Source organism: Strix uralensis, chromosome 18 (assembly GCF_047716275.1).
Source record: "Strix uralensis isolate ZFMK-TIS-50842 chromosome 18, bStrUra1, whole genome shotgun sequence".
Taxonomy (NCBI): domain Eukaryota; kingdom Metazoa; phylum Chordata; class Aves; order Strigiformes; family Strigidae; genus Strix; species Strix uralensis.
In genome coordinates, this window is record NC_133989.1 from 8,706,134 (window position 1) to 8,733,630 (window position 27,497).

The 27,497-nt window shown below is 41.3% G+C and overlaps 1 protein-coding gene across 3 annotated transcripts in view; it reads left to right on the plus strand.

Moving 5' to 3' along the window:
- The window catches only part of NFATC2 (nuclear factor of activated T cells 2), a 94,296-nt gene extending 69,035 nt beyond the window's left edge, over positions 1 to 25,261 (plus strand). For 2 of the 3 annotated variants that reach the window (XM_074888229.1, XM_074888232.1), the window contains exon 10: positions 19,181 to 25,261. In XM_074888229.1, coding sequence (XP_074744330.1) covers positions 19,181 to 19,236 — 56 coding nt within the window. In that variant the 3' untranslated portion in view covers positions 19,237 to 25,261. Of the gene's footprint in view, positions 1 to 14,694; positions 14,783 to 19,180 lie in introns of all 3 variants that reach the window. The other variant, XM_074888231.1, reaches the window with a different exon arrangement.
- The last annotated feature ends 2,236 nt before the right edge of the window (positions 25,262 to 27,497 follow it).

Below are 27,497 nucleotides of genomic sequence, written 5' to 3' on the forward strand. Positions count from 1 at the left end.
GAAGACAATCCTGCACTGGCTACAAGAGGTAGTAGATGACCTAATAGGTCATTCCTACTTCTCTGATTTGAAAAACAAGCAGCACATCTGTAGTCGTGCCAGCAGAAGAGTCAGAGATAGGGGAAGAAGAGCAAATACTTGAAGACCATAAAACTCCCTTCCCAGCATACTAGGTCCTAATTTGAATTTTCAACCAGCTGCTGGCTTTCACATTCTTTCTTTTTCTCATTCTGTAATATAACTTTTTCTGTGTTTACCGGGAAGAAACCAGAGGAAGGTAAGAGCCAACCTAAAATGTAAAAATAATGCAGTTGTGTCTGAATCATCACTCCAAGTCCCCACGCTTCAATTTTGCAAGCACACAAGTCTGGGCGTACATCCAGCTGTGAATTTCACAGATGGATCCTCTCTCTAAAAGAGATCTGCACAAAAACCCTAAATCCCAAGTACTCTCAACTTTGCAAGCGTTCATATTCTCCACTTTAGGTGCGCATCTACTAGAAATACTACAGTCTGGTTGGCAATTAAAACTCTGATCTCTATTTGCATGACTAATGGTCTGATAACAATAACTTTGAAAACTTGGTCTTGAGTTGGATTTAACCAGCGTTAGATATAAAAGAGTTAAATCTTCAGCTACTGTTAACTAGGCTTAAAACCACTGAGGATCAAAGGGCTTCAACAGTGATGCCCGTGTGACTCAGCAGAGCAACACTAATTCACTCAGTGAGAAACTGGTCTAATACTCTCCATCTTCCTGCAGGTTCTCCTAATCCACACAGTTCCCATTTTAATCAAGCCATGTCCTTTTGTGGGTTTTTAATTTGGAAACTTTGCACTCCAAAACATAGGCTAAACTCTGCCCTCAGATGAACAAACATGATTTCTTCAGAATGAAATTGTAGTTGAACTAGATGTAGTGAGAAAAGTATTATTGACTTCTGTCCGTGGATGTTGAAGTGAGTGATAAGTTTGCATCTGAGGGAGAATTTTTCCACATGGATAATTGTCAGGTGTGGAAGTAAAGGTCAAAGCAGACTGTCCCTTGCTTCCACCCAGCTGTGTGCATGTGGGTACACTTTGACTCGTGGGTCATGGGAGGGTGCTGGCAGTGCGGTGGTTGTGTGCCAGACCTGTTTGTGCACCAAAGCAGTGCACTGCATGACCAGAAAACCTTGAGGCCTTGCAGAAATAGTCGGATGACATCACAGCAAGGTGACAGCATAGTTTAGTCCTTTTTCAATGCTTACGTGTTGACTTGCTCTGCCTTTTTGCAAGGACTCTGAACCTTCACTTTTAACGTTCGAAGAATAATTTTGGCCAGGGCAAAAGCAGCAGTAAATTAGAGGAGTGTGAGTTTGCAATCATCCCCTCTGATCATCTCTGCCAGGGGAGTCTAGTCAAAGATTCCCAAATTGTGGTGTGGTTTGGTTTGGTTTCTTAATGATGAATGACTTCATCATCCGTGAATGAATCGAGTCAAACGTAGGACAAATAGTGAGACACATGAATGACTCTTATGACATTTGCAGTGTCTCAATGGGTGCTGGTTTATTTAGGTGGTTTCTAAGTTTCTCTGGAAAGAGTGAGAATGACTAAATGAAGGGGGAGCCACTTCAGAAGTATGGGAGTCAATGGTGAAAGTATTGTGACAGTTAAACCTCCCTGGGTTAAATATCTGTCATTATGAGCAACATAGCATCATTTATTTTGTAAGAGCTTGGTTCCAGGAGACTCCGTAGCCACAAGACCAGAGGAAGCTGGATGATGTACCAGACATTGCATTCCCTTTATGGTCAAATACCTCCCAGTGCTCGTGCTGGATCTTCATCAGCCATTTTTGGGTTTCCAATTCCTACCAGGAGGCAGCAGGGCTGTTCTCTGAAAGTGTCTGTGAAGGTCCTGACTTTGAAAGGCACCTGCCCTCTGATGCTTTGTGTGGTTGTGGTGCATCCAGCTTGCCCACAGGCAGTGCCTTCGGCCGCTGTTTTCCAGGGGAAGGGACACTGCTGGGGGCACACAGGGCACTGCCATACACATGCTTTAATTGCATGTTTCACGGATCTGCCAAAGCTACTTAAAAATAAGGCCCAGCACTTCTATAGGTAAATAGTCACCAACCTAGGAAGCTGTCCTTAGGACTTGGGAAGTCCCCCACTTCAAGTCACTGAATATGAAGTAATTATAATTTTCTACAAATTGATGTTTGCAAAAGCTGGAAATAGTCTGCAAACATGGGCCACTGTAGGCACTGGACAGGTCCAGTGAGCAAACTGGCTTGGTTTAAAGCAGAACTGAGGCCAACTGGAAGAGGACTTCTAGCAGCTGTATTTTTAAATTATATTGTGTTTTATGGGTCTTTTTTTCTTAAAATTACATTTAATTTTTTCTTGTTTGGTTTCTTCTTCATTCATGTTCATTTCCTTTGAGTGGGGTGCTGCCGTTTTCCCTGGAAAGTATCCCAACATACTGGTTTCCGGCAGGCAAACCCTAGGGTGAGATTTTCATCTGGGTTACATGAGAGCTCTTCTCCTGAGGTCATCCTGCAGCTTCATGTCTTCAAATAAGTTCTACTAGGTTTTCATATGTTTCCTTTTTTAAAAAATGCCATTGATTTTAATACAAATTTTTCTTCAGTATAAATTTTATAGGCTATTATTAAAAAGTACACAGAACTATTATGTCTGTTTTAGGAATTTAGTATCTGTGGACCTTTGTTTTATACTTGATTACATTTCATAGCTCTTCCCATCTTCAAAACTAGTGCAAGTTTTAGATTAAGATAAAGACTTTCCAAAAATTCAGGCTGTTGTGATAATGGTCATGGTTTAGATGTAGCATTAAATGCTCCTTCAACTTTTTTTGTCATGCAGAAAAAAATCTCTGCTTTTCAAAGTCACTGCTGAGCATGAGTGTCTCTGTGGAAAGGCTGGAAGAAACCTCTCCCGTGTGTGACATTCCAGTGCAGCTCTCGCTCTCAGGGAGCGCACCCCAGCCGTGCAAATAATCTAGCCCTTAATCACGGTTAGACTGTAATATTTACTAGCATTTCAACAGACTGTGGTCAATATAACAAGACATTCATTTCCTCCCGTGTATGCAATGAGAGATGCACACAGTTGATGGCTGGTTTATGACAGGAAGCTCGTGTTGCCGCACACAGGCACACTGCGCTGAGGCTAGCTCAGCTGGGAGGAGCAGAGAGCAAGGAACGAGAGTGATTAGCCAAGGGCAGCCTCTCCCCCAGCCTCTGCAGCAAAGGTAACTCATTGTGCCACACAACCCAAAACCTCTCGAGGATTTTTCTTTTCAAGATGTACGCTGCGTTCAGCCGACAGGCAGATGCACTAGTTATCTGGGGAGTCCCTGTCTGTGGCACCTAGACAAAAATGCTTTGGCAGACAAATAAGTGAGGAAATTAATTTTCTTGTCTTTAGAAAACAGTGCGCTCCATCACGCCCGGATAGATCGAATTTGTTATGATAGCAAAACAAGTTCTATGGAAACCATTGTGAACCCTGGAGTGAGGCTGCCCAGGAGAGTTGGGGAAAGCCGCTTTTGTTTGTTGTGCTTGGCATCGTTTTGCTCTGGATGAAGATGCTTTAATTTTGTGGGGAGACCCAAGAGAGCATTCCTCTTTTTCCATACCAGAAAGCCTTCCAAGCTGGCATAAATGTCCTCTCTTTCCAGCTGCTCCTTTCCAAACACACTGTGCCTCCTAAAGATAGTCTTTACAGTGGCTGGGGCTGGTGGAAAACATGAAGCCTGCATGGATTAGCACAGGAATTCATTTGGGCTGACGAATTGGGTTTCCCTCTATAAACAGCACTAGTGTTTTCATCTTCTGGACAGCGCAGCAAACTTCACGTCTTCTTGCTCCTCGCCCCGCCTCTCCCGCGCTGTGAAACGCCTGCATCCAGGCCAGCCATGGTAAAAGACACACTGCGGCCTGCTTATGGGGGATGGAAAACAGCATACGTTCAATGAGGTGTTTTCAACTATCTCCCTTCTCAGACAATTTTTTTCCAACCCTTGAAAGAGGTGGTGGGGTTATTTTGTTTCTTCAGTTTATTTTTTTTTCCAGGTAAAAGGGAAATTAAAGTAATCCCTTCTCTACTGGTTTAGTGACCTTACAAGCAGCCCACATATATATTTTCTTTTCTTCTTTGTTTAACTTCAGCTACAATGTGCTTATCTGCAGGAGTTAGGGATTCTCTAAAGAGGATTTTGTCTACCCCTTTCCCCCCAGGGCTTTGAGCACACAGAGGTGGGTCACAGGAGCACGGCCCTGCACTGCATCACTGCCTCCGGGGACCATTCTACCCCTGCCAGGGAAGCACCCCCCAGCACGCCACTTGAATGCCTCTGCTGCAGCAAATACTCTTTCATATCACTTATACTTTCTTTTATAGCTTGGTAAATATAATCATCAGGGGTTATTAGTCACCCAACATTGTTACCATCATGGCTTGGGAGGGGAAAGACATGTAAAGGCCAATTACGTGATCAGGCTTCATTTAGTGGTGGTTTGTATTTAGCTGACTATTCAGTAATGGATGATTTGTCCGTGTCAGTGAGTAACTGAGCATGGAATTAGAGTTGTGTGGATAAAAATGGGGTACTTGAGATTCAGCTGTCAAAAGGAAGGATTATTTAAGTAATAAAGCCCTGTCTATTAACTTAATCACCATGTTTTCATATGTATAACCCACACCCCATTAAAAGTCTCAGCAAGCCCCCATCTACTCATAACACGCTGCAGTCTCCTGCCCTTTCAAAGCACTCTGGATCTGAGCGTTTTCCACCTCTAGCAGGGGTGTCTGCTTTGGGATAGGGGGAAAGAAGAGGGGATTATTGTGGCCTTGAGAGAGCAGGCAACTGAAATGGGCATGGGAGAAGTATACTGGAAGGAAAAGGTGTAAACTCATTCATGTATAACCTTGCCCTGTTGCTGAATCACGGTCTTTTTATAGATAACAGATTGTACTCATGACAACATTGGATTTTAAAAAACGAACTCCACAAAAAAGCAGAAAACCTGGAAGTGGATAGCAATGCCATAGTGTTTTGGAAGTTTATCGATTTATAGTGTATTTATTATGCTGCAGTTCACAGTGTAAGCATTGCCATGCATTCAGAAGTCAGGGTCAGGATGCTGTTAACTGCAACTAAAATATTTTCTCTGCCACATCAGTTGATGTAGATACCTATTTGTGAAATTTCTGAGCACCACACTCTCATCTGGTGTGGTTGTGATGGAGTCAAGCACAGTTCCCATTAGAGTGATGAGGCGGCTGCTCAAGAGGAGCCCCAAGGTGCTCCCAGGAGAGGAGGTGCTGGCCAGGACATGGACTTTCATGTATAGTTGCTTTAAGCAGGATCACTGACTGCTGAGGGTTTTGCAGCTGGAGCATCAGCCGCCCTGAACCACATGAGGAAAACAAAAACCAGCAGATTTCCAAAATACTAACAGCTGGATGCAGATGACATTTCTGAATCAAGGAAAAAAAAAAGCAGCCCAAACCAAACCAGCCTCTCTTGTGTTGCTCTCTGAGCTGCTTCCGATGCTACCCCCACACAGTGGCAGGGCCAGGCTGAGAGCCTTGCACAAGCAGGTGAAGAAGAAATACAAGTGGGGGATGTTTGTAGGGCACCTAGCATAGGTGATGAGAAGGAAGAGAGTGCCCACTGGAGATGTGACCATCTTGAACCATAAAAATTGCCTCTGTCTTTGCGGCTGAAAAGCTGCAGCCCTCTCTATCCTGATCGTCTTTCAGATCTCAGCCTGGGTCAGCAGTGACCAAATCCTCTCTGGAGACTTTGCTGGCTGTCACTATTAACAGTGGTGATTTCCAGTCCAAATATAAACTGTGCTGTTATTTTCAGTGTTGATTACAGTCATGTCAAGGGGACCCCCTGAGAGGAAAGCCCTGTTGTGTGACCTGTGGCACAGCCGGGACAGAGCGTGCTCCCACCCCACCCTCTGTATTGATGGGCCCTGCAGGAATGTTGGCTGCTGGCTTGGGCATGAGATGTAACCAATCTCTGCTTGACGGGGCTCTCCCAAGGTCACTGGTTGCTGTCAGCACAAAGTGGGGGAGTTTTCAGTTCTGCAGTGCTCCTTCTGCCCTCTCCCAGCACCCACTGTAGCATGAGCCTGCTCTGAAGTCACCATGGTTTAACCATCCACTTAAACTTGAGCCCATTTTAACCTCGTGGCTGAAAAGGGGGAAGACCCAATCTCTTGGATAGTTTATCTTTTCCTACCAGTAAATTAATTTCAGTTTTAGGTCTCTTGATGTGGCATTTTTGTAGTACCTAGAATAGGCCCTCCCCTTGACCCAGCACCGGCCTGTTTTGCTGCTGCCAGGCTCAGTGATGCCATGGCCACCGGGTAATTCCAGTGTGGTTTGAAGTGTTGCACCCACGCTCACTGCCTGGCAGTCCTGCAGTGCTGAGGAACACCGCAGGAGCCCAGAACTGGCTGGGACAGGATCTGCAGGATGTGCTACAGCCCACAGCCAAGTCACCGAGCCTCACGAGTTACAGAGCGCAGGTTAGGATGGACAGCTGTCCTGTTGCTTCAGCTGGATTTCCTCCCACCAGGGTTGCCCCGCTGTCCTTCCTTTCCATGTTGAGCCTGTGGCAAACCACAGCAGCTGGTGGTAGTCAGCCATCAGAACTGTTTCCATGTCCTAGAGAAGAGATTATGGCAGCGCTGTGCAGTGTCGCTCCATGATGGTGATGATGGTGAAGTCACATCATGGTGCTGCATAGCCACGCCATGAGCCTTTGTCACGACGATGCTGAAGGGAGTGTGCAGTCAGCATTACCTCCCCACCCATGAGTCAGCGCTTACTAGTATAAAAAACTTCTCATGTCTGCTTGGCATCCCAAAGGACAGCCCCCCGTTCCTATCACAGGACATCCTCTATTGGTGTTCCCCAACACTCACTCTGTCTCGTCTGTCAAGGAAATATTTGGTACAGTCTAGGCCAAATTCTGAGAGGTGATGCGTGCTTGTCTCTTCATGTATTTGATTTTTTCAAACATGGCCAGGTGTCTAATCCACAGTGATTTAGTTGAGAGTTAGCTACCAAAATACCTTTAAAAATCTGGCTTTGCGGAAGATACCTGGTGGCTTCGTATGGTTTCATTATGCTGGGTGTTAGCAGGGGCATTTCATTCGTGTTGGCAGTCACTCTCCTTTCAAGACCACTCAGAAAGACTTATGGTGATCTTGGCCTTCAACTTTGCTACTACTGTGCCTTCCAGCTGTCTGTGGCTAGTTCCCCAACTACAGGACAAACAGTATTCCCATTCAATCCATGTTCCTAGCTGAGGGGACGGCCTGCCAATTGCTTCTGAATGTGTTCTGTAGTCAGATGAGATCATATCAAACGTAAGCAAGTTTTATCTTTATTTTAGGCAAGAGTGTGTTTTATTATAATGTGGTTCCAAAGCCTTTGTTGTTTGGTTGGAAATCACCCAGGAACTGTAGCAATGGATGGTTAAATGCAAACTAATAGGTTCAATATGAGCAACAAATGTAGAGCTCGTGAGCTGGCTGTGCAAACTCATGTATAAAGGAGAACGTTGTTATACAGCTCATGAGAACTTGGGAGTGATTAGGATGGTCTTGCTAGGTACTTGCAGCATCCTGCAGCATGCCCCTGAGACAGAGCAATGAGCATAGTGTTTCACCTCCTGCCTGGGTTGCATGGGGATACACACAGCTCTCAGACCTCACAGTTGGAAAATTTGGGATGGCTCATCATTAAATCCTGGGAAGGATTCCCTGGGGCAGTCTCTTTGGGTGGTTGTTCCTACATCTTGATCTGGAATTGGGATGGGAGGTCTGCAAATAATTGAGGGCTAATTTCTGAACAAATGTAGGTTATTGCTATTGTGGTGAGGTTGGGAATTGCCCAACCTCAATAGTGCCGGCTGCACTTCAGCTAAAGATAGTCACCTCAACAGCTATTGGACATTGACGAGCTCTATTTCTGGTAATTTCTCTTCTCTCTTCTCTCTTCTCTTCTCTTCTCTTCTCTTCTCTTCTCTTCTCTTCTCTTCTCTTCTCTTCTCTTCTCTTCTCTTCTCTTCTCTTCTCTTCTCTTCTCTTCTCTTCTCTTCTCTTCTCTTCTCTTCTCTTCTCTTCTCTTCTCTTCTCTTCTCTTCTCTTCTCTTCTCTTCTCTTCTCTTCTCTTCTCTTCTCTCTTTCTGAGATCAAAAGTTTTCTCATTTGTGCCATTGACTCAAATTGAAAGTTTGAAGTTTTTGGATGATGCGTATACCTTTTTCTTATTCTTTAAAGCTATTTACTGTCAGACGTTCCTGGCCTTCTTGAGGTGAGATGCAAAGTCAGTTACAGTATCTGCTCCCCATAGTCTTTTGCACTCCTTTTTCTGTATAGTTTTCTCTTATAATTAGCTTGTTCTCTCGGTTCATAATGGTCTCTGATTTATACATATACTCCATAGTATTATGTAGCATTTTTATTATTACATTATTTTACATTAGAAACGCCCGCACAGATGAGAACTCCATTGTGGCAGATGCTGTGTTGACTCCAAAGGAAAAAAAGCCATTCCTGCCTCAAAGGACTTACAGTCAAAGTGCAAAATAAAAGCAAACAGATGGATGTGGGCAGACACGCAGTATCTTGTATGTGGCACCTCTTCGACATTGTTATACGTGAATTGTAACACTCTGTCAATAGCCACTTAAATATTTAATGGTCTGGATTCTTTCCAGCTAACTTGGGACTCGTAACTGTAGCCCCAAAGTTAGACACTCAGCTGTCCTGGACTCCCGTTGCCAATACCCACAGACCTCTCTAGCAGCACCTATCACTTTCCGTTGCCTGCAGAGGCAGTGTCTGATACCAGGGCTCCTAACGCAGTGCTCGCCATTCAGTGCCTAATGCAAAGGGGGGAAGAATCTGGCCTCAAACATTCATTTGCTGAAGGATGTGGAGTCATGATAGAAAAATAATCTGTGCACAAAAGTGATTTCATGTGTTTCCCTGCTCTACAAACAGTGTGCCCACTGCCCATAGTCCTCTTTAAAATAAAGCACATAAGAAACATATGCCTTCTTCGCGCTCGTTGTTCCGAAGTTGTTTGTGAAAGCAGAGTAATTGCAAGCAGAAGGTTATTTGCATGCCTGTTCCAGAGGAGAGCTTGGTTTGTCTGGCAAAATTGTTCATAGGCCACTTGTGCATCTTCCCTGTTACCTTGGGACAGTGATTTTCTGCTGGCTGTTTCTCCTGAGAACCAGGCTCAAAATTCAGTTCAGACATGTTTGGAGGGAAACCTGGTTTGCTGGAGAGGCCCAGGTTCTGCAAGAATCCACAAGCCCTTCAGCGGGGCCGCTTGCAAAGTTAAGACACAGCAGAAGATAAGATGCCAGAGAATTAGAGCCAGTAAATAGTTTTGTGGATTAACAGACATAAGCGCTAGTGCTCAAGGGAGGAAAATAGATTACATTATTGACTGTTCATCCCCTGCAAAACTGCCTAAAGGGAAGGGTAATATAGTTTCTTTCCCCATAATTAAATATTTGTTAAATGGTTTGTTTCCTCTCAATTAAATATTTGTTCTGGTAGTTCCTTTGTGACAGAAATAAAAAAGGCAGCAGCATTGCCTATTCTTGTTACTTTCTGAATCCTGAACATGCTGTAACTGTTCTTTGGTTCCTACCCCCCAATTATTTCCTGTAAAAAATAGCTTTCTCCCATCTATTCTCTTTTCTCTTTCTGTTTTTGAAACACTTCGCTCAATGACTCATATTGCCTCTTAGTAAATAGGTTAAGTCTAGGAGAATGATGAAACTGCAAAGTGACATGTGAATAAATAGTGCTATCGCTTGTGTGCTTTTCCTGCCGGCAGTTACTATTTTAGAGGCATTGTGGTATCTATTACCAGTTTCATTAGCTTTTAAACCATGAGGTGCAAGCTACTGTAGGAAAAAGTCATCACCAACCTCCTTTGGTTTTGCTGTTTTTAATGTAAAAGAAATATGTCTTAATAACACATGGCACTGCTTATCTCAGCAGTTATGTAGCAAATTCATAAGGTCCAAACCATGCACACAAAAATAGATGCAAGCACAGTTCACCCTCGTGCTTTGCAGCAGCAGCAGCAGCTGCCACAGAGTTAGATCAAGAGTTAGGAGTGGCAAAATGAAGACTCTTCCCTTGTGTTTCTTAAGCTTCAGTCCATCAGCCTAATATTTCTGTATTGGTTTAGCTAACTAATGTGGTTTAAGAGAATTAACTCCATCCCCTTCTGGTATAAGTTTTTGTGTATTTATTTATTATGTGCGTATTCTACTTGGAATATTTTACTTGGTCTCATTGCATGTTAACTAAAACTAAATACAAACTTCATCTTTTCTCAGTAACTTGCTAACTATCAACTAGAGAGAGCCAACTGCATGACTCAAAACACGTGGCCCTTCCCTTACAATTTCAGCCAAAACTATCTGGCATCAGAGTACTGCAGAATGAAAGTCATATCTAAATATATGTGAGCAGAAAGAAAGTCGGTTAAAAAAAGACTTTGTTATGGAAAGCTACTACAAACCAAATCCACAGTGGCCTGGAGTTCCTCATCACACCCAGGCTGATCTAGTTTTCCACTTTCAAGGTACGCTTCCCAAAGTGGCTGCTGACACTCATAGAAGAACTGCACAAAGTTGTCACATCTTGTTGCAGTCCTTTTATGCCTTATGTGCAGTGACTAAACAGACTTAAAGGGTTTATCTGATAAACAAACAGGATATTTGTCATTGTCTTAGTAAATTTAATAATAAAAGAGTTTTTGCTTCATATTCATATAGTTCCTGGCACTGTGAGCATTAATATTCAGAGCCAGTCCTTTGTCAGGTAACCCATGAATGGGATTGGCAGCGCCTGGCTGGTTTCAGTATGTGCACTGCTGTGAACCGGGCAGAAAAAGGGTTCAGAGAATGAGATTTAAAGAAACACCCCGGTTTGATGGGGTGCCTCTTCCCATTGTATTCATGCAGTGGCTAAGATATAACTCCTCTAAATTAAGGGTTTTTTACACCAGGGGGACTGAGCCTGCAGACGAGCTCCAGGGGCTTCCCCAGTGATATGCTGAAGCCTAAGGGGGCAGGAGGGAAGAGGTGTGACCTGGTGCCTGGAGGTGCACTTTCCAGATTGCCAACTGATGTGGATTCTTCCTCCAGTTGATGTATAAGCAGGATTTGCACCTGTCTTAGAATCTTCTGATAAAAAATTGATGGGTAAATACTGAAATCCATCAAGCAAACAGGAAATCACACTCTGGAGCAAAAATTGCTCCTTCTCTTGCCGTTCCAGTCAGCAACCCAGGATGAGAAAGCTCATGTGTGTGTGCATGTGTGTCCTGCAAATACCATGTAACTCCCATTTCCTGGTTCATGGAGAAGGTGCCTAGAAAACTCATTGATTTACAGTAGATTCAAACAGGGATCAAACAAATTAAATAACTGAAAGCTCCACAAATGGCACCCACCTGCTCAGCCTTAGAATTCCCCCATTCAGCTCACTTAGGCCAACATTTGGCACTTGTTTCTCCAGGGGAGTATGTCATTTGTAAGCAATGTAATTCTCCCATATATTGTTTGCACTTCAGATTTCAGTCTTCTTGCTACAGGGTCTCAATAAACTGGTCTTCCAGGGAATTAAACAACCAGTTAACACCCAGTTCTTTTCTTAACTGATTAACTGTGTGAAAGTCCTCTGGCCATGGAAGTGTAATGAATTTTTACTAATCACTTACAGGTTCAGGGGCAACTTATTACTGATTTACAAGATTGTAACCATTTCTGTAACAAGCCGAAGTGAAGCATGGCAAAATAGGACAGGCAACCAACAGCTCTGTGCAGGGCAGGTAGTACAGGGAGAGCAGCACAGATTTCATATTATCTCCACTACTGCAGACTTCCCTTGTAACTGGTCACTTTGCTTTGTATCACTGAGGAGAGCTTGGCTGGAGTACTTGTTACTGTAGAGTAACAACTTCTGTGTGAGGGTAATGCATGAATAAACAAAAGCAAAGGGTTGTTTGTCTAAAAGAAATTATTCAGGCTACCAACTGTCTGGGGATACCAGTCCCAGATTTTGTGCACAGTCAGTAGAGAGAGCATCTGTGCAGCTTCTCACAAGTAGTACCCCAGTGTCTCCCAGGACAAGGTATCCCCAGGGCTGAGGGATGCTCCTTAGTCTCCTGACTTTAGACAGCCAACTCAGAACAAGTCACTGTTTCAGAGTGCTCTGTTACCTATGTTGGCTCAATTTCCTAATAGAAATACTTAGGACCTAATTTTTAGAGGTATTGAACACTCCAATGTTGACTGACATAGGTTTAAAGGTTTTAGGTTGGTAACTTAATTTGTTGCCTACTAGGATTTTTAGAGTGCCTAAGTGAGATCAGCACCCCATGCCTTTGGTAGTTTGAGATCTAAACTACCTAAGGGCTTTAAAACATCCCCGTAGGGACTTTTGAAAATGATTGCTCTCTACTACATCTACAGGCTCATTCTATGAAGGTCATCATAATTTCAGGCTTTTTTCTGTTAGCTAGGCATGTATTATTTAAGTTCCCTGAGTGTGACCTTCACTTCTTTCTGCATTTTTCAGACCAAAGCAAACCTGTACTAAATCTGGTCCTTCAGGGATACTTTGGACTTGGCCAGGGCCATATGGCAAAATGATGATGATATAATAGAGGTCCAAGCTCTGGAGTCCCACTATCCAGTCTTCTGCTTTAACCGCTAGGTCATGCTTTTTCCTGACAGTTTTAATGCAGTTGTTTTGTAGTGCCAGGCTGTTGATCTTTTCTGGAAGCTCACTGGCAATAATGAATGTACTTAGAAAATCCTTAACATTTCTGGGGTAGTGTCACAGATTTGTGTTTTGAGTATTTCTTTCTTCATAGTTTTGATGTATACTGCATTTAGAACACTGATTTTTTTTTTTTTTTTAGCAGAAATGCTATCTGCATTTTCTGCTTTTTTCTTACAGGCACACCCAGCTTCCTGTTAAAGATTTTGGGTAGGATAGTACCATAGATACCGATAGTTTTATTTTTGCACCTCACTATGGAACTATATTGAAATATAAGGGAAGGATATTTAAATGTCATGAGTGAAATCCAGTTCCTGTGAATCATGAGGAGTTTAGATATTGATTTCATTTGGGACAGGCTTTAGCCAGAAATATGCATTTTATTTAGATTCTGTTTTCCATCAGATATCTATATTATGATGTTAAATTCATGGAAAGACGCCGATGAGTTTTGAGCCTATTGAAACTATTAGTAAAAATGCATCATGGGACTTGAATTACCACTTAGTCTGAGATCAGTAACTTCTTCCAAGAGTTTGCTTAATTAATGAAGATGACCTGGTTGCTGTTGGACTGGATGGCATTGGAGAGTTTGCACAGACTACATAGATTACAAACAGGACAAGGAAGAAAAGTTGCAGGGTGCATTTATTGGTATTATTTCAATTAGGAGTAAAACCTTTTTTTGACACGTGTTTAAAGTAAAGCTTTACAGCTAAGAACCTCTTAGTAGTTATACGTCCCCACTTTCAGAAAAAAGCCTTTCATTATTGTTGATTTATAAAACAACCCCCCCCCAACCACATGGTACTTTTTCCCAACATGGTTTGTTGGGTTTGGGCTCCTTGTGCCCGATACACCTAAGTTTGTATTTACCAGTCAATTACTTGCTCTGCTTGCATGTGCAAAAGCTGATTTTCCAGGATGCAGAATATAAAATGGGCTGTGTACTGGGTGGTAGGTTCCAGTGTATGATACGTGGCTGCACAATCTTAGGGAGCCAAGTAAAATATTTCTTTTCTATATATAGTCACCTGAAATCCAGCAGCAAAGTCATTTCTGAATCTTTCACTTAAAACTAACTTAGTTTTTAAGGAACACTTTTTCCTCCTTAATATTGCAATTATTTTTTTTTTTAAATTTTGATGTGGTTTTGCAGAAGTGCCAAATGCTTTCATGATGAATTAAAAAGAAATGTAAAAAGATCAGACAGAAGAAAACCCAGAAGTTTAAATATTGCCATTTTATGAGAAAAAAATTTCACCTTGTTTGTGTTTGAAGCAAAGACTGTAACTTTCATAATTTCTTTGCACATATCTTTCCTGTTCATTACAATTAAGGCAAAGTCTACTTTACACAGCCACTGTGGTTAGATCTCTTATTTAAAAGGGACTGACTTTTGATTTGACATAAATGTGTCATGTTTTATTTGGGCCACTAAGATGATAATATAACTGAATTTTGCAAAAGGCAGTGACTAGTCTTTGACCTGACTTACAAGACGCATGGACCTCCTGTGCCTCTGAACTCTCAGATCGAATTATCAGCATTTTGCATGTTTTGTGATCAATTTAGGAGTGTAATTTTTTGCATACTTATTTTTAGATAATATCAGTTGAGAAAAGAGGGGAAAAAAATAAAATCTAGTGCTGGATCTGAGCAAACAGAAAGGTCAGCGGTTAAGTTCTGCCTTATGTATTGTATATGCTGAAATGTCCTTTTAATAAATTAAACCACAAAATGAAAGAGTAGCTGAAAACTGTAACATTTGGCCTTGCAACATAGGTCAAAGGTTACCTTTTTTTCTCAAAAATGGTTTTGCAAATCTTTTTCAGAGCTGATAGATACACACCTTAGCTGGATACAAAACATTATATGAAAAAGAATGACTGTGATCTTTGATCCAAGCAATCAGAAAGAAAGGTAATTGGTATTTTTCTGCCTTTTCTCCAGCTGTGTGTTTTTCTTAACCTTTATTTATTTATTTTTTTTCAATTAAAAAGTCATGCCCCTTTTTATTTGGCTTAGAGGGTTTAAAATCTTATTTAATTTTTTTTTTCATTCTTTTTCTTCCCCACTTGTGTACCACAGAGCTGTCCTGAAGTAACTGGGGCCTGGTGGGCAGGGAAGGAGAAACGGGGTTGTGCATGCTGGGCCAAAGCATCTTGTCATTCCCAAGCAGCAGCTAGAACCACATTAGGACCATGATTTGCCTGGTCATGTTTTGAGGGCATGCTAAAAATTCAAGGTTCAACTTTCTCCCCAGTCCCTGTTATGCCATTAGTTCCTCCCTGCGTGTCTTGTGTTTGCTTTGCATGTAAAAATGCCACATGGCTGCATCAGCGGAGCAAACATGGAATATTGCAGGATACCTGCCCAGGGCAGGGAGGAGCCCACTGGAGCTGAGCTTTGCCTCCTCTGATGAGACCCTCACTCTTGCAGGATCCCCAAAGGGCACAAGACCCCAGTCACTGCCACGGGTATAGTGCTGTGACAACATGGACCTCATCGGTGTTATTCCAGACATATGCATGGAATAACGCTGGTAACGTTGTTATTCCGATGCGTGTGTGAATGTGTGCGCACGCATGCATATGAGTGTGTGTGCGTGTGTATAATCAATTACAAGGAGCCTGACTCATTGCCAGCTAAAATTGGAGACTGTTTTCTGTCTCTGGACTACTAGTTGAAGCACGGTATTTAATACAACCCACTATCATCCCGCAAGTGAATACACTCCAGATTTCTATCTGAGAGGATATGAATTAGAGTCTTAAATGTCTTTGAGGGCTGGAGCCTGAGAGACTGACTGTAACCCATCAAAGCTGAGTGATTAGAAGAACGCAGACCTTCTCCCATGATTTCAGCCAGCCTCTTGCATTCAGCTAACTTGGGGATCTCCAAGCACAGGGGCTGTTGGTAATACTTGTACATCAGCACTATCTAACAGAGGATATGCTGAAGTAATTCAAGTGTAACTAGGCATTTCCTTGATTTGGATGGCTGATGTCAGCTGTAGTTTCAATATTCTTTTTTATGATTTAATCTTTCATTATCTTTGCACATGTCCTCATGGCCCTGTTTAATCAGTTCTCTCTCATTAAATGGATCAATAGCAGTGTCCTCTGGAGATGCCACATGCCAGGCACCTTAAATAACAATATTTCATTTATTAAGCACATCATCTCCATTTCCTCTCTGCTAGAAATGAGCAAATAATGAGAACCGATACTTGAGATACATTTTAACCATGCTACCAAAAAAAAAAAAAAATAGATGGGAGTTCAGAATAGCAAGTTCAGCACACGATCTCAGCCTCCTCTGAAGTTTAGATTCAGTTTGCTGATTTTGTTCAACCTAGTATTGAAACCCAAGTCACTGAGGTTACACCTGGATCTGGATCCATGTGCTCCCAAATCTGGAGCAGATCACCAAAGATGTGTGATTTCACTAGACTCGGTCTGGAGGTGACTCCAAGCTGGGAGAGAGATACTTGCCTCAGAATCCATTCCTGTTACATTTATATATTCATTAGATTTAGGAGCTCTGGTTGTAGATTAGGACTTTTTGTGCTTTTTGATTTTACACATCGTTCCCTCAGAGCTCCCAGACTAGTGTTGCCCGGTTTAAACTGCACCTAACTCCCCTCACCACTTGGATTGAGGTGAAATTCAGGGTGACTACAGGATGTTCAGGCCAACTGGTAACAGAAAGCTCTCTTGTCATTCAGATGCTTACAACAGAAATCCAATTTGCCACCTGTAAGAGTTTGCACAAAGAGAACACAACTGTGCCCGAGGATGATCCTGCAGCCCGTCTGTGGGGTTGTTTCATACAGTTCCCCTGCAGCTTTATAGCTCTTTTCAGACTGTAGTCCCCCATAACCTCAGCCCACAAAACCCACTGCTGACCTACCATGCAGCACACAGGAGGGAAAGTGAAGTTTGCAGGCCGAGGAAGCCCTTTACCACACCATCCAACTTGCCCAGAGCTGGCGAGCAGAGGTCCCCACACTGGCCAGGCTCTGGGCTCGTGGTCTGCTGGTGCTGCACAATGGATTTCACTTTGCCTAAAGCTCAGGCTGGGAAACGGAACCACAGCCGGACCCCTCAAAAGACTGTGGGTTTAGTAAACTCCATTTAATTATCTGCTCATTTTTCACTTAATATTTAACCCTTCCTAGACAAAAATGACTGTTAGCTCCGATATTTCCACAAGTGGTGGCTGTATTAAACAAAAGGAAACTCATACATGATATTTTTGGTATGCTGGCTGCTCAAACAAACGTGTCGATAAATAAATCGGCCCACAGTCTCAGCCCACTTGTTTTTAGAAAGGAAATGACCCTGTAAGAGTGGGTGCCCACTTCTTTTACCTCACTGCTATTTTTAGCTGAGGCTGTGAAAAATTTCCATTGAAGACCTGCTCCTCTCATTTCCTGGGTAGAGCAAACAGGAAGCTCTTCTAACTGAGCTGAAGGAGGTTTTTTGCCTGAAAGTGGACCGACCTCACCTCCCACTGGTGGCTTGCTTGCACTGCAGAGCAGCAACACACCAAACACCCCACATATGTGCTTTGTTTGCAAGAATTCACCCAAAAGGCTGGTAGAAGCCAGCAGGGGATGGTGGCAGGTGCAAAGTTGGGCAGCAGCAGAGCACAAGAATTCTGCTCTCAGTGATGCTTTTTTGTTCATGTCATCTCCAAGAGACACCAATCTGGTTGAAATCAGGCATTTCCTGGCTGGAATTAGAAAGAGTTAAACTCTGGGCTGTTAACGGTGGGATTTTTGAGCACAGAGGGATGAAAACTGCCTTGTGTGGCACAGGCCATGAGGTCCCTTCAGGAGAATTTACTGTACCTGGATATGCAGAGGGCCAGCTCCCTGCTCCTCCCGTCAAGCACTTGTGCCATGCTCTGTGCAGATGCTTAGTCCTTGAGGTGTATAGCCCACCACAGCAGACATCCAGTAATAAGGCAGAGCTTTGTGGAAAACATAGATTTTATTTTCTCACAGATAAATTCCATTGCATGTAGAGTGCAGGGAGATTTCAAACTACTAGTCATAACTATTAAAAACTAATACATGTGTTCCCCTTCCCAGACACAATAAGAGATTGGGCACCATTTTTTTTAATTGTGGGAAGTGGTGAAATACTATGTTAATTAATTTTTTTTTATAAACATTTGTTAGAAATAGGCCTAAATATGGAGGAGTCTTACAGCTGCATACCTGAGGATTAATCAGTCTTGGGTGAGGGTCGTCTTTGGTTTGAGTTAGTCCTTGTCTTAGCCCTTAAATATCAACAGTGAGAAATCACTTTGATCTGGGGTCTGAAACCTCAGAAAATTTGGTGTTCTGGTTTTAAGGCAAATTTGTCAAAGTAGATAAAAAGTTTCCAAAATGTGGACCCCCTTGGTAAATACAGTGCAAAGGAGCTGCATGTGAAATGGAGCCCCAAAATAGGCAGTTCTGGAGTTTTGCACCAAAATGCTTATGTTTTAGGTCTCTACTAATGAAAATGCAGCCTAGAGAGAGAATTGTTGTTCCAGGAGGTACCAAAGGGTGCTTTAAGCAATTAAGTGTGAAGGGTAGACAGGAGAAAATGGCTGTTATATATAACGTAATATTGTTCTGATTTTTTAAGCAGAGAACAAAGTTCCTCAGTGTCTGTCTTCTCTTGAGCTTTATTAACAAGCCTGCCCCACCCTGTTAGAGTATCATAGTGGTGCATGAAAGTTTGCTTATGCTACAATCTACAAACAAACTATAATAAAAATGTAGAGCAAATAGAGTACAGTGAGATTTAAAAAACAAAATCAAACAAAACAAACACAAAAAAGCCAACACTTTTTCACCTGAATCTCTGTGTTTTCAGCACTGTCCACTATATTTTCTCCAAACCTGGCCTTTTTCTTCTCAAAGTATTCTTATTTCAGCCTAATGAAAATGTTAAAATGCTTAGATACTTACAGATTTTTCTTTTTTACCTTGGGTAAAGGAAGTGTCTCTGAAAGAGGGAAAGTGTTGCATATGTAAGGGATGTCACATGTACTAGACACATGGTACAGCTTCTGAGTTGTGTTTTTATGGTACTTGAACCATGCTGAACACAGTGTAAACCCCCTCTCTCCTCTCCTTCCCCCTTGCCTTCCAAGAATATGTAGTCTGGGTAAATAGCACTAAAAGTTTTAAGTTTTAATAAAATTATGTTATGAATACATAGGGGATGTTTTCAGCTTAACAGCAAACTGCCCAAGGATTGCTTTTGCTTCTCGTAATTTTGAAAGTGCTCTAACATTTCTTCCTCTTTTATTTCACAGTTAACGAAATTATCAGGAAGGAATTTTCTGGACTCCCTGCCAGAAATCAGACATAGAAGAAGAGATTTGTGAGACAACTTTTACCGAATCCTTCCGTAACTGACCTCTTAGATCCTTCCAGTGCCCCTGCAACCTCCTGCTTCCTTAACTGTTCATCTCAAGGCACCATTTCAATGCAAGGAACAATGTATTGGCATCAAGCTGACAGCCTTGACTAAGCAACTCGCCACCTCTCTCTGTAAACATTGAGAAGGACACCCTTCCTTTCGTCCAAAGATCGTATTGTTCTTGTATAACAGAACATCTGTCTGAGGAAACTCTTCAAGCCTGCTGCAAAATATCTATCTACGTATCGATCTATCTTAGTAATAAGGGATAAGTGATATGTCACTCCTGAACACTGCAAAAAGCAAGGGAGGTTATATATTAGTGCTTATTTGGGTGGGGTGGGAAACGGGGGAAGAAAGAGTAATATATTCCATAAAAGAATAATGACATTTTGCAGTTCACTAATAATGACTTGCCCTCCAGGTCTCAAAGCCCTTTTGAAAAGTTTTATTGTTGTAGGAAACTGAGGCAACCCAAGCTTGCTCGGCCTTTATCCGACCTGGGATCAAAAGCCATTTTTTTTTTCCTTTGAGCACTGTGATCAGTATTTCAAACAGTAGATGTCAGCTGAATCCAGGAGTTTTCTTCATTTTTCTTGTCAGACTGGATAGGAATTTGAAGGAGAGGGATGCTCACAGAGAACCAGTGAAGAGAACAATTCAGCAGTTGTAACACCTGTCCCAAGGTAAAATAAACCCAGATAAAGCAGAGATTAATATATAGGAATCACAGTAAATCCAAAGATTTTATGATTGATCCTAATTAATATTTAGGCAGTGTATGAACACATCTTAGATATTTTCTCTCTAACAAATTGTTGCTGTTTCTTTTTGTGTAGAACCTGCTATTGGCTCATAACTTGTCTCATTTAGCAGCTGTAACATTTAGCCACACAAGCTGCAGAGGAAAATAATTGCATCTTACAAAAGCCATATGTTCCAGAAAAACTATACACTCACTTATACTCACCTTGTCTTTTTAGCTTTGCAAAGCTACCAGCAATTTCTGGAAAGGTTAAATTTCCATGTGAGTTAGTATGTTTGAATGTTTTGCTTCATGTGTTAGAATATACTGTACTGACACATGCTTATCATGGTAAAAGATAACCGCTGCTATCTGCAGTTGTACAGCTAGCAAGTTTATAACATTTTGGTGTGTCATTGCTACCACAGTGTGATAAAAGGGCATCATGAGTGGATAATCAATGTACAGTAAAAGATAGCCATAATATTGTAGAAAATATGTAGTAATCTTTCATGGTTTTGTAAATGAGGAATGCTGATATTTTTAAGTGCGCAGAGCCTGAGCTCTGTTCTATAAAACACAGTGAAACTATCCTGTTTTCAGCTGTTTCACAGTAAACTTTGCTGAACACCAATGTGTCCACATGCTCACAGCAGGAATTAGGTTATTTGAATAGAGCAGACCAGCAGTTGCCTAACTGGTTCCCAATATTGCAAGAAAGATCTTGCACAAACCCTGCAGAGTATGTGCTCGGTTCAACAGAAATCTTTTCAGGAGTATTGAGAATATATTTTCTGCCACTAAAAGCTGGTGCTTAAACCCTGCAAGTTCTTCAGTTTTAGCATGGGGGTGACAGAAGCATTAGACTTTCCAGAACACCTGACCTAGGTCTCAGCTGTAATCTTGGCTCTTAATCTGAAATCTGAATTTCACAAGAGCAGCTCTAAGCTCTGGATTCAGCCAAGCCTAGATCCAGAACCAGAGCAGAGCCCTTCTTGACTGCATATCCCAAACTGGCATTAATAACACAGCTTGAGGAATTTGCTTCTTTTTCCCCTCGAAGTACTGCTCACACCCACTGGCAGCACTAGTGTGGCAGCAGGCGTTAGTCCACTTTGTGAGACTCAAATCTTTTGCCACAAAATGAGTCCCCTGTATCCCATTTCAGCAACACCAAAAAGTCACTGGATGTGTCATTGTGCCTCTCATGTTGTGAGCTCCACATGTTGCATCAGTACAAGTGTTGAGATAGCCAAGCCTCAGCCTGTTACCTGCAGAGGTGAAAATGGCCTTTTTTATTGCTGACTTTTACAGAAACAAAACTGAGGCTCAGAGTAGCTGAAATTATTTCTGCACAGGCGAATTATTGATTGTTAAACAGCACTTGTGTAGTACTTTAAGTGGCTCACATGCCTCATGTAAGCTATTTTGGATTGGTTTAAAACTGCCAGTTTGCCAGAATCTGACATATATTATGGATTTTTAATGCAGTATGATGTTTTGGACAATTTTGAAAAATTCCTCAGGCCAAAAGTTGCCTGTCAGAAGTTCTTTGCTGCAGCTGGGTACAAGAACAGACCAAATGTGTCTCCTGATTTCACGGAATTGCCATTTTCAAGCATCAAAAATGTCTGTCTAGTTTTCCCTGATCCAATCTGTAAAGTCTAGGAGAAATTTAAAAAAAACAACCCAAAAACTCATTCACAGAAAACCAAAAATCCCCAAATGACAAAAACTTTTCTCTTGCTGGTTTTTAAATAGAATATCAAAGAAGAACATGAACGTCTTTTCAAAATCTGTAGACGCACTGATGAGGTCTAAAAATATTGCTGCTTATTTGGTGATTGTCCGTAGCAACTGCTTGTCAATACTCCTCTGTATACAGATGAATGGCTGAAGTCAGATAACCACACACCAAATCCACTAGCAGCCTTCCTCCTGCAATGTGCGATTGCAGTGTGCGTGTTCATGATGCAGACTGATTTTTCTTTTTATTTTGTGCCACTATCCCCCAATGATCATTTAAACATCTTTCTCCCCTTTTTACTATAAGGCATAAATGTGTATAGCAGACAACAAAAATGTGGACTCAAAGGCTTTTCAGCGTTCAGGGGGACGCAGGCAGGCAAACCCCTGAGCCCCTGCAATGCTCCATCGAAGCTACTTTGCAGGATGCACCCATGAAACATGCGCTCTTTAACCAAAAGACAAGATTTCCACTGTTCTGTGTGTTCCTTCGGGCACTTTGCTATAGAGAGGGGAAGAGGATTTTTTTTTTTTTCTTTAAAAATGTGCTACAAGTGCTTTACTCGTGCTTGCATTAGCTGTATTTCTTCCTCATTTTTAATGCATAGATATTCATTTGTATGTGTGTTTGTGTGGGTGCATATACATGTATATTTGTATAATATAACCATATATATCTCTATATGGATATATTATATACATATAATTATATATGAACATACACACACCTCATTGCAAACTTGGGTCACGATCCTATAATTGGCTCCAGTCAGCCAGGCCTATGCTGGCACATGAAGCCAGCTACTGGATCGAGGGTTCATGTATATAATATAGACTACATTTTAGTGGTTTTATTTACAGCAACATGAGGTCAGGCTGTGCTACTCTTTCTGCTTTTACATGCAACTGTTAGTTAAATAATACAGCTTTAAACCAACTTTATATTTATTTCCGGAGAAAAGGAGCATCCTCAGACATAGCGTTACGCCTTGTTGTCTCTTTTTTAAGAAGAAAACTGATATGTTAAAATTATATAGCTAGACTGAAGAACTTCAAAATATACAGTACTAAATTATTTCCTGTTCTTGCTGAGCAGTGTTTTTCCAGTATTATTATTTTGTTGCTTAATACAACTTGCTCTCTTTCTGTAGAAGCATTAGCTTAACCTTGGAAGAGTTAATACCATTTAGTGAGTAATTTGTTCTCACTTTATCTGGAAGATAGCCATACTTGCACATGAGGAAATTCTGTCTTTCCTCAGTTATCTGAATGTTTCACCACAGTGCCTTCCTGCCATTGTACCAAAGGCCTCCAAATATATTGTCTACAGGGTGAACAACTCTAATGCATTTTCCATCAAAGTTATACCATGCGAAGTACATGGGGCTCCTTGGAACTCAAAAGTTCATCTTTCTTTTTTTGTGTGTGCGTGCATTTTTTTTTACGTGCTGTATTTGCATCCAAGCTTTGGCTGCAAATACAGGATGAGCTTCTATAAACTTCTGCATCAAATATATGAATACATAGAATAAAATCATCATTCATGATATGTAAACAGTCTGAGAGTGGAATGGGAGTGGACAGATATCAGGAAGATTTTTTTCGTCAGTTATGAGTGTTGGAAGTACAGTTTGCCAGGAGAGTAATTGCTCGTGAAGATACTTGCAATGAAACATGAAGTCCCGTTTTTGTTTTTCTCCATGAGAATGAGCAAAATGTGAGATCTGAACAACAGTGATGGAATGAAAGTGTCTAATGTATGTGTTTTTATTGGTAGAAAGAATGTAGAAGAGCCATGGGTTTTGCACTTGCTTTATTTGTATCCATGTAAATATGTATCACTTCCATTCTTCTTGTAGGAATACAGCATTTTCTGAATGTAGAATATTTCCAAAACAGCACTATGTTATTCTCTATTGTATAAAATGCTGCTGCTTAATAACATATCTAAAACAGTTCTCAAATTAGCTAGCATGTTTTTTAAAGTATATTTTGTAATCCATATCTTTACAAAAAAGTGTCTATGCTTTTTGTCTGACCAAATATGCAACAACTTTTGGATTAAGGATAGTATTTATAAAGGATCAATTTTCATTTTATGAGTGTATTAATTTTCTATGCAATTGTTGTTGAATTGTTATTGTCCTAAAAAAGATGTATTTGATAAATTTTCCAAAGACTTCGCTTTAAACACTTCAGAAATACGTTTCTAAATATTTCAATCTGACTTTTTCCCCTGCATTTCTTTCCAAATTGCTACTTAATAGGGAACAATTATCTGCCAGATGGGATTCAAGAAAATGACTGTCTTAATTTCAAATCTTAAATTGATTCAGATCTTCATAAATTTTGCACCACTTAAAATCATCTGCAATTCTGAGTGTTATTTATATTATGTATTCCTGTGCAATAGGAAGAGACACCAATGTTGGGTTTAGACTGGGTGAATTGCAAATTCTTCAGAAATCAACTGTTGTCCTCATTGTTTACACTGCAGCGATTTCTTACCCAAGGCATCTATCTATCTGCCATCACATGTGGAAAGTTATAATTCTTTATTCATCTCAGTTCAGAATGAATAATCCACCTTTTTGAATGTTTGACATAAGATTGACATCTGTCTTTTTTAATGTCTGATACTTTATTACTGCAATGGGTGACAGCTGATAGCAATTTGTTTAACTGTCAGTCAGTATCTAATCTACTATGGTCTGTTTAAGATTTGTTTAGCCATTTTCATTGTTCTGGGGGTACAAAAAAAATAAATTGGTACCTGACCCACATTGCTCTAAATTTCAAATGAAGGTGCTGGTACTGTAAAAGATCATATAGGCTGCAAATGAGTGGTTATGTGGGGAAAAGTTAGTATTTTGAGTTTCTTTTCAATAACTCTCATAAAATAACAAAATTGGGTAGAAAGTTCTAGAATGACTGAGTCACAAAAATGAATGATGATTGCAATAGCCCAGAAATCCACGGATGTGTTGTTGGAATAATAAGTCATTCCAGGATTAAACTGCCATCATTTTACTGATGCTGACTGGTACCTTACTACACAAGTAGTATGGTGAGACCTGGGAACAGCAAATCAAGGTACAGTTCAGTCTTAATAATGCTGACCTAATTGAGACTTACATATTTGTGTGTGTGAGTGTGTGTGTGTAGTTATGAAGTGATTCCCCCCGCACTGAAGTCCAAGCCTCCTTGCTGAAGCCCTACCCTGTATGTTCAGGTAAAACCATATGTTATAGATACACGAGTGAGCGGTTGTCACTCCAATCATCCTAACAGATGTCCTTTTAATCAAACTGTTTGTTCAAAAGCCTAACTTTAAGAATTGAAAAGGGGTTTATATCATTCACATTCCTACAACAACATTGTTAACCTCCAATGTAATGATTTTTTTGCTATCTGTAAAATATTTTTATATATTGCCTGTACTATGGTAGTTTAGCAATAAATGAAATGATATCTGCTGCACAAGTGTTTGGTCTATTCTTAAATACCTTTATCGCCTTTGATGATAAGCTAATACCACGTGAGTCATCCACTCGATAGTCTTCTTGTTCCTCATCACCCTCCTAAATACTCACAAATGGAACGTGCATAAGGATTTCAGAGTATGGAGTACTTCTTTGTTAATGAGATGCCCATTTGCACCAAGATCCCATTCACTTTCTGTAGATGGGATGGATTGATTCATACAGTGACAATTTTACAAACTTCATTTTCTCTTATTGTCTATTTCCCCTCATTTGATTTTCTATTCCCACCAGCACCATCCCAATAAAAGAGCACTAAATAATCCACATCAACAGGTACTCCAGAGTTTTGACCGTAATATAGCATTAATTTCCCTTTGTGTCAATGTCCTTCATCATCAGTATCTGCTTTTTAGAGACTAAAACGGGGATGTACTCCATTTAATTTTTGTTCATCTAGATCTGAATTCTGCATTTCTCTACTGGAGACACTAAAAGATACATTTTCATGGCGCTGTGCTGGAAGAATGCCCAGAGCCCATTATGTCTCAGTAAGAGTCGAGTTTATATAGCGTACAATTAAAGACATTTACCTTAACAAAATCAATATTATCCTTTGCATTTAAAAACAGAGAATTCAAACCATATTTGATGCATTTGTTGGACATAGAGCAAGCGCTTTGCTTATTCACAAAAGCCTCAGAGCAAGCGCCATGTGGAAGTTCTTAACTCCCAGTACACTGTACAAAGGCTGAGAAGCTCATAAACCAGACAGGCTTCGCCAACAAAGAAGCTGTTACTGGCTAGGAGAGAACATTTTATGATGAGCAAATATATGGCACACAGGATTTTAGCTTTATTCAGCAACAGGAAAATTTAAGTAACTTAACCTGGAAATTCCACAGCTAAGGGCTGAGAACTTGAGCACCTGACCTGATACTCTGGCTTTAATTTGTATCTTGGGTCCAAATTAAAAGACTACAACAGTACCCCAGATTTTTAGTCTTAACAGTAAATTTCCTGGATTTTGTAGACTCAACTCACTCCTTTATGCTCTGTCAATGTAGCCGACTTTTTTCCCAGTTTTGCTTTTCATGGTAGCAGCAAGGAAGAAAAAAATCATGTTTCTAATGAACATCTGGGTTTCGTATGAGAACTCGCTTGTTCGCGTGCTCCATTGTGTAAATATGCGATTTACAAGTTCTTCTTTTTTTTTTTAATACAAATGTAATTTACTCAATTTGAGAAGCTGTTTTTCAGCTTCATACCAGATTCTTTTCTAAATACATCATCACTGGCTTGCTCAGGTGGCCACGCTCAACTGGGCTGCTGCTAAGGGAGCATTGCAGGAAGGATGAGCTCCCACCCAACGCTGTCCTCGTCTTCCCTATCCCTGATCACCCCCTGTGCCTTAGTTGGACCATCTGCTCCTCTGAGCAGCTATCATCTCAGTGAACTCACGTTGTAGAGGGGCTTGAATTATTTTTATTTAGGGATGGGAAGCCCACAGCACAGGATTTGAGCTCCTACTAAACCAAGGGGCAAGACTGCTGGCACAGCAAAATTGCTGAGGTTTTGGGGAACCACTTCACCTAAAAGCCTGGGGGAAGGGGAGGTGGGAGAGGCAGGCAGGAGCTGCACTGCACACGAATCAGCCAAATCCCGGCACTAGAGGTGGCTGCAACACAAAGGCACCTCTTTATTCAGCTGGCGGTAGGACTGAATTGTAGCTGAAATCAAGCAGGAGAGCATGGAGGCAGACCAGAGCAAGAAAGGCAGGCACAGAAAATAAAAACATTCTCTATCTGTTGCTCAGATATAGGGCAATATAAATAGTAAAAAGATTTATTCTTTTTGAGCAATGCAGTCTATTAGCTGTATTACCTGTGAGAGCTCAGCTCTGCTCAGGGATTTTGGATGAAATGGATTTTCAGGCCAGGGGTGGGGTATGGGGTGCTCCCCAGCCAGTGTTCACCATACCAGCCTGGTTTTCTTCAGAAACCAAGCTAAAAAGCATAACAAAGCTTCCTCGGCCAACTGCAGCATTTGTGCACGACTATGGGAGTGTATGCAATTAAAGCCATTTCTAGGTGATATTAACTGCTCTAAGGGCTAGGCTGCACCTTGGGCTCCAGATAGTAAGAAACCAGCGTAAGAAACTGCAGCTGAGAACTCCTCGGACCTCTGGGCTTGACGCTGGACGTACCCTGGCTCTCTGCCTCCCGTGGAGGTGAGAC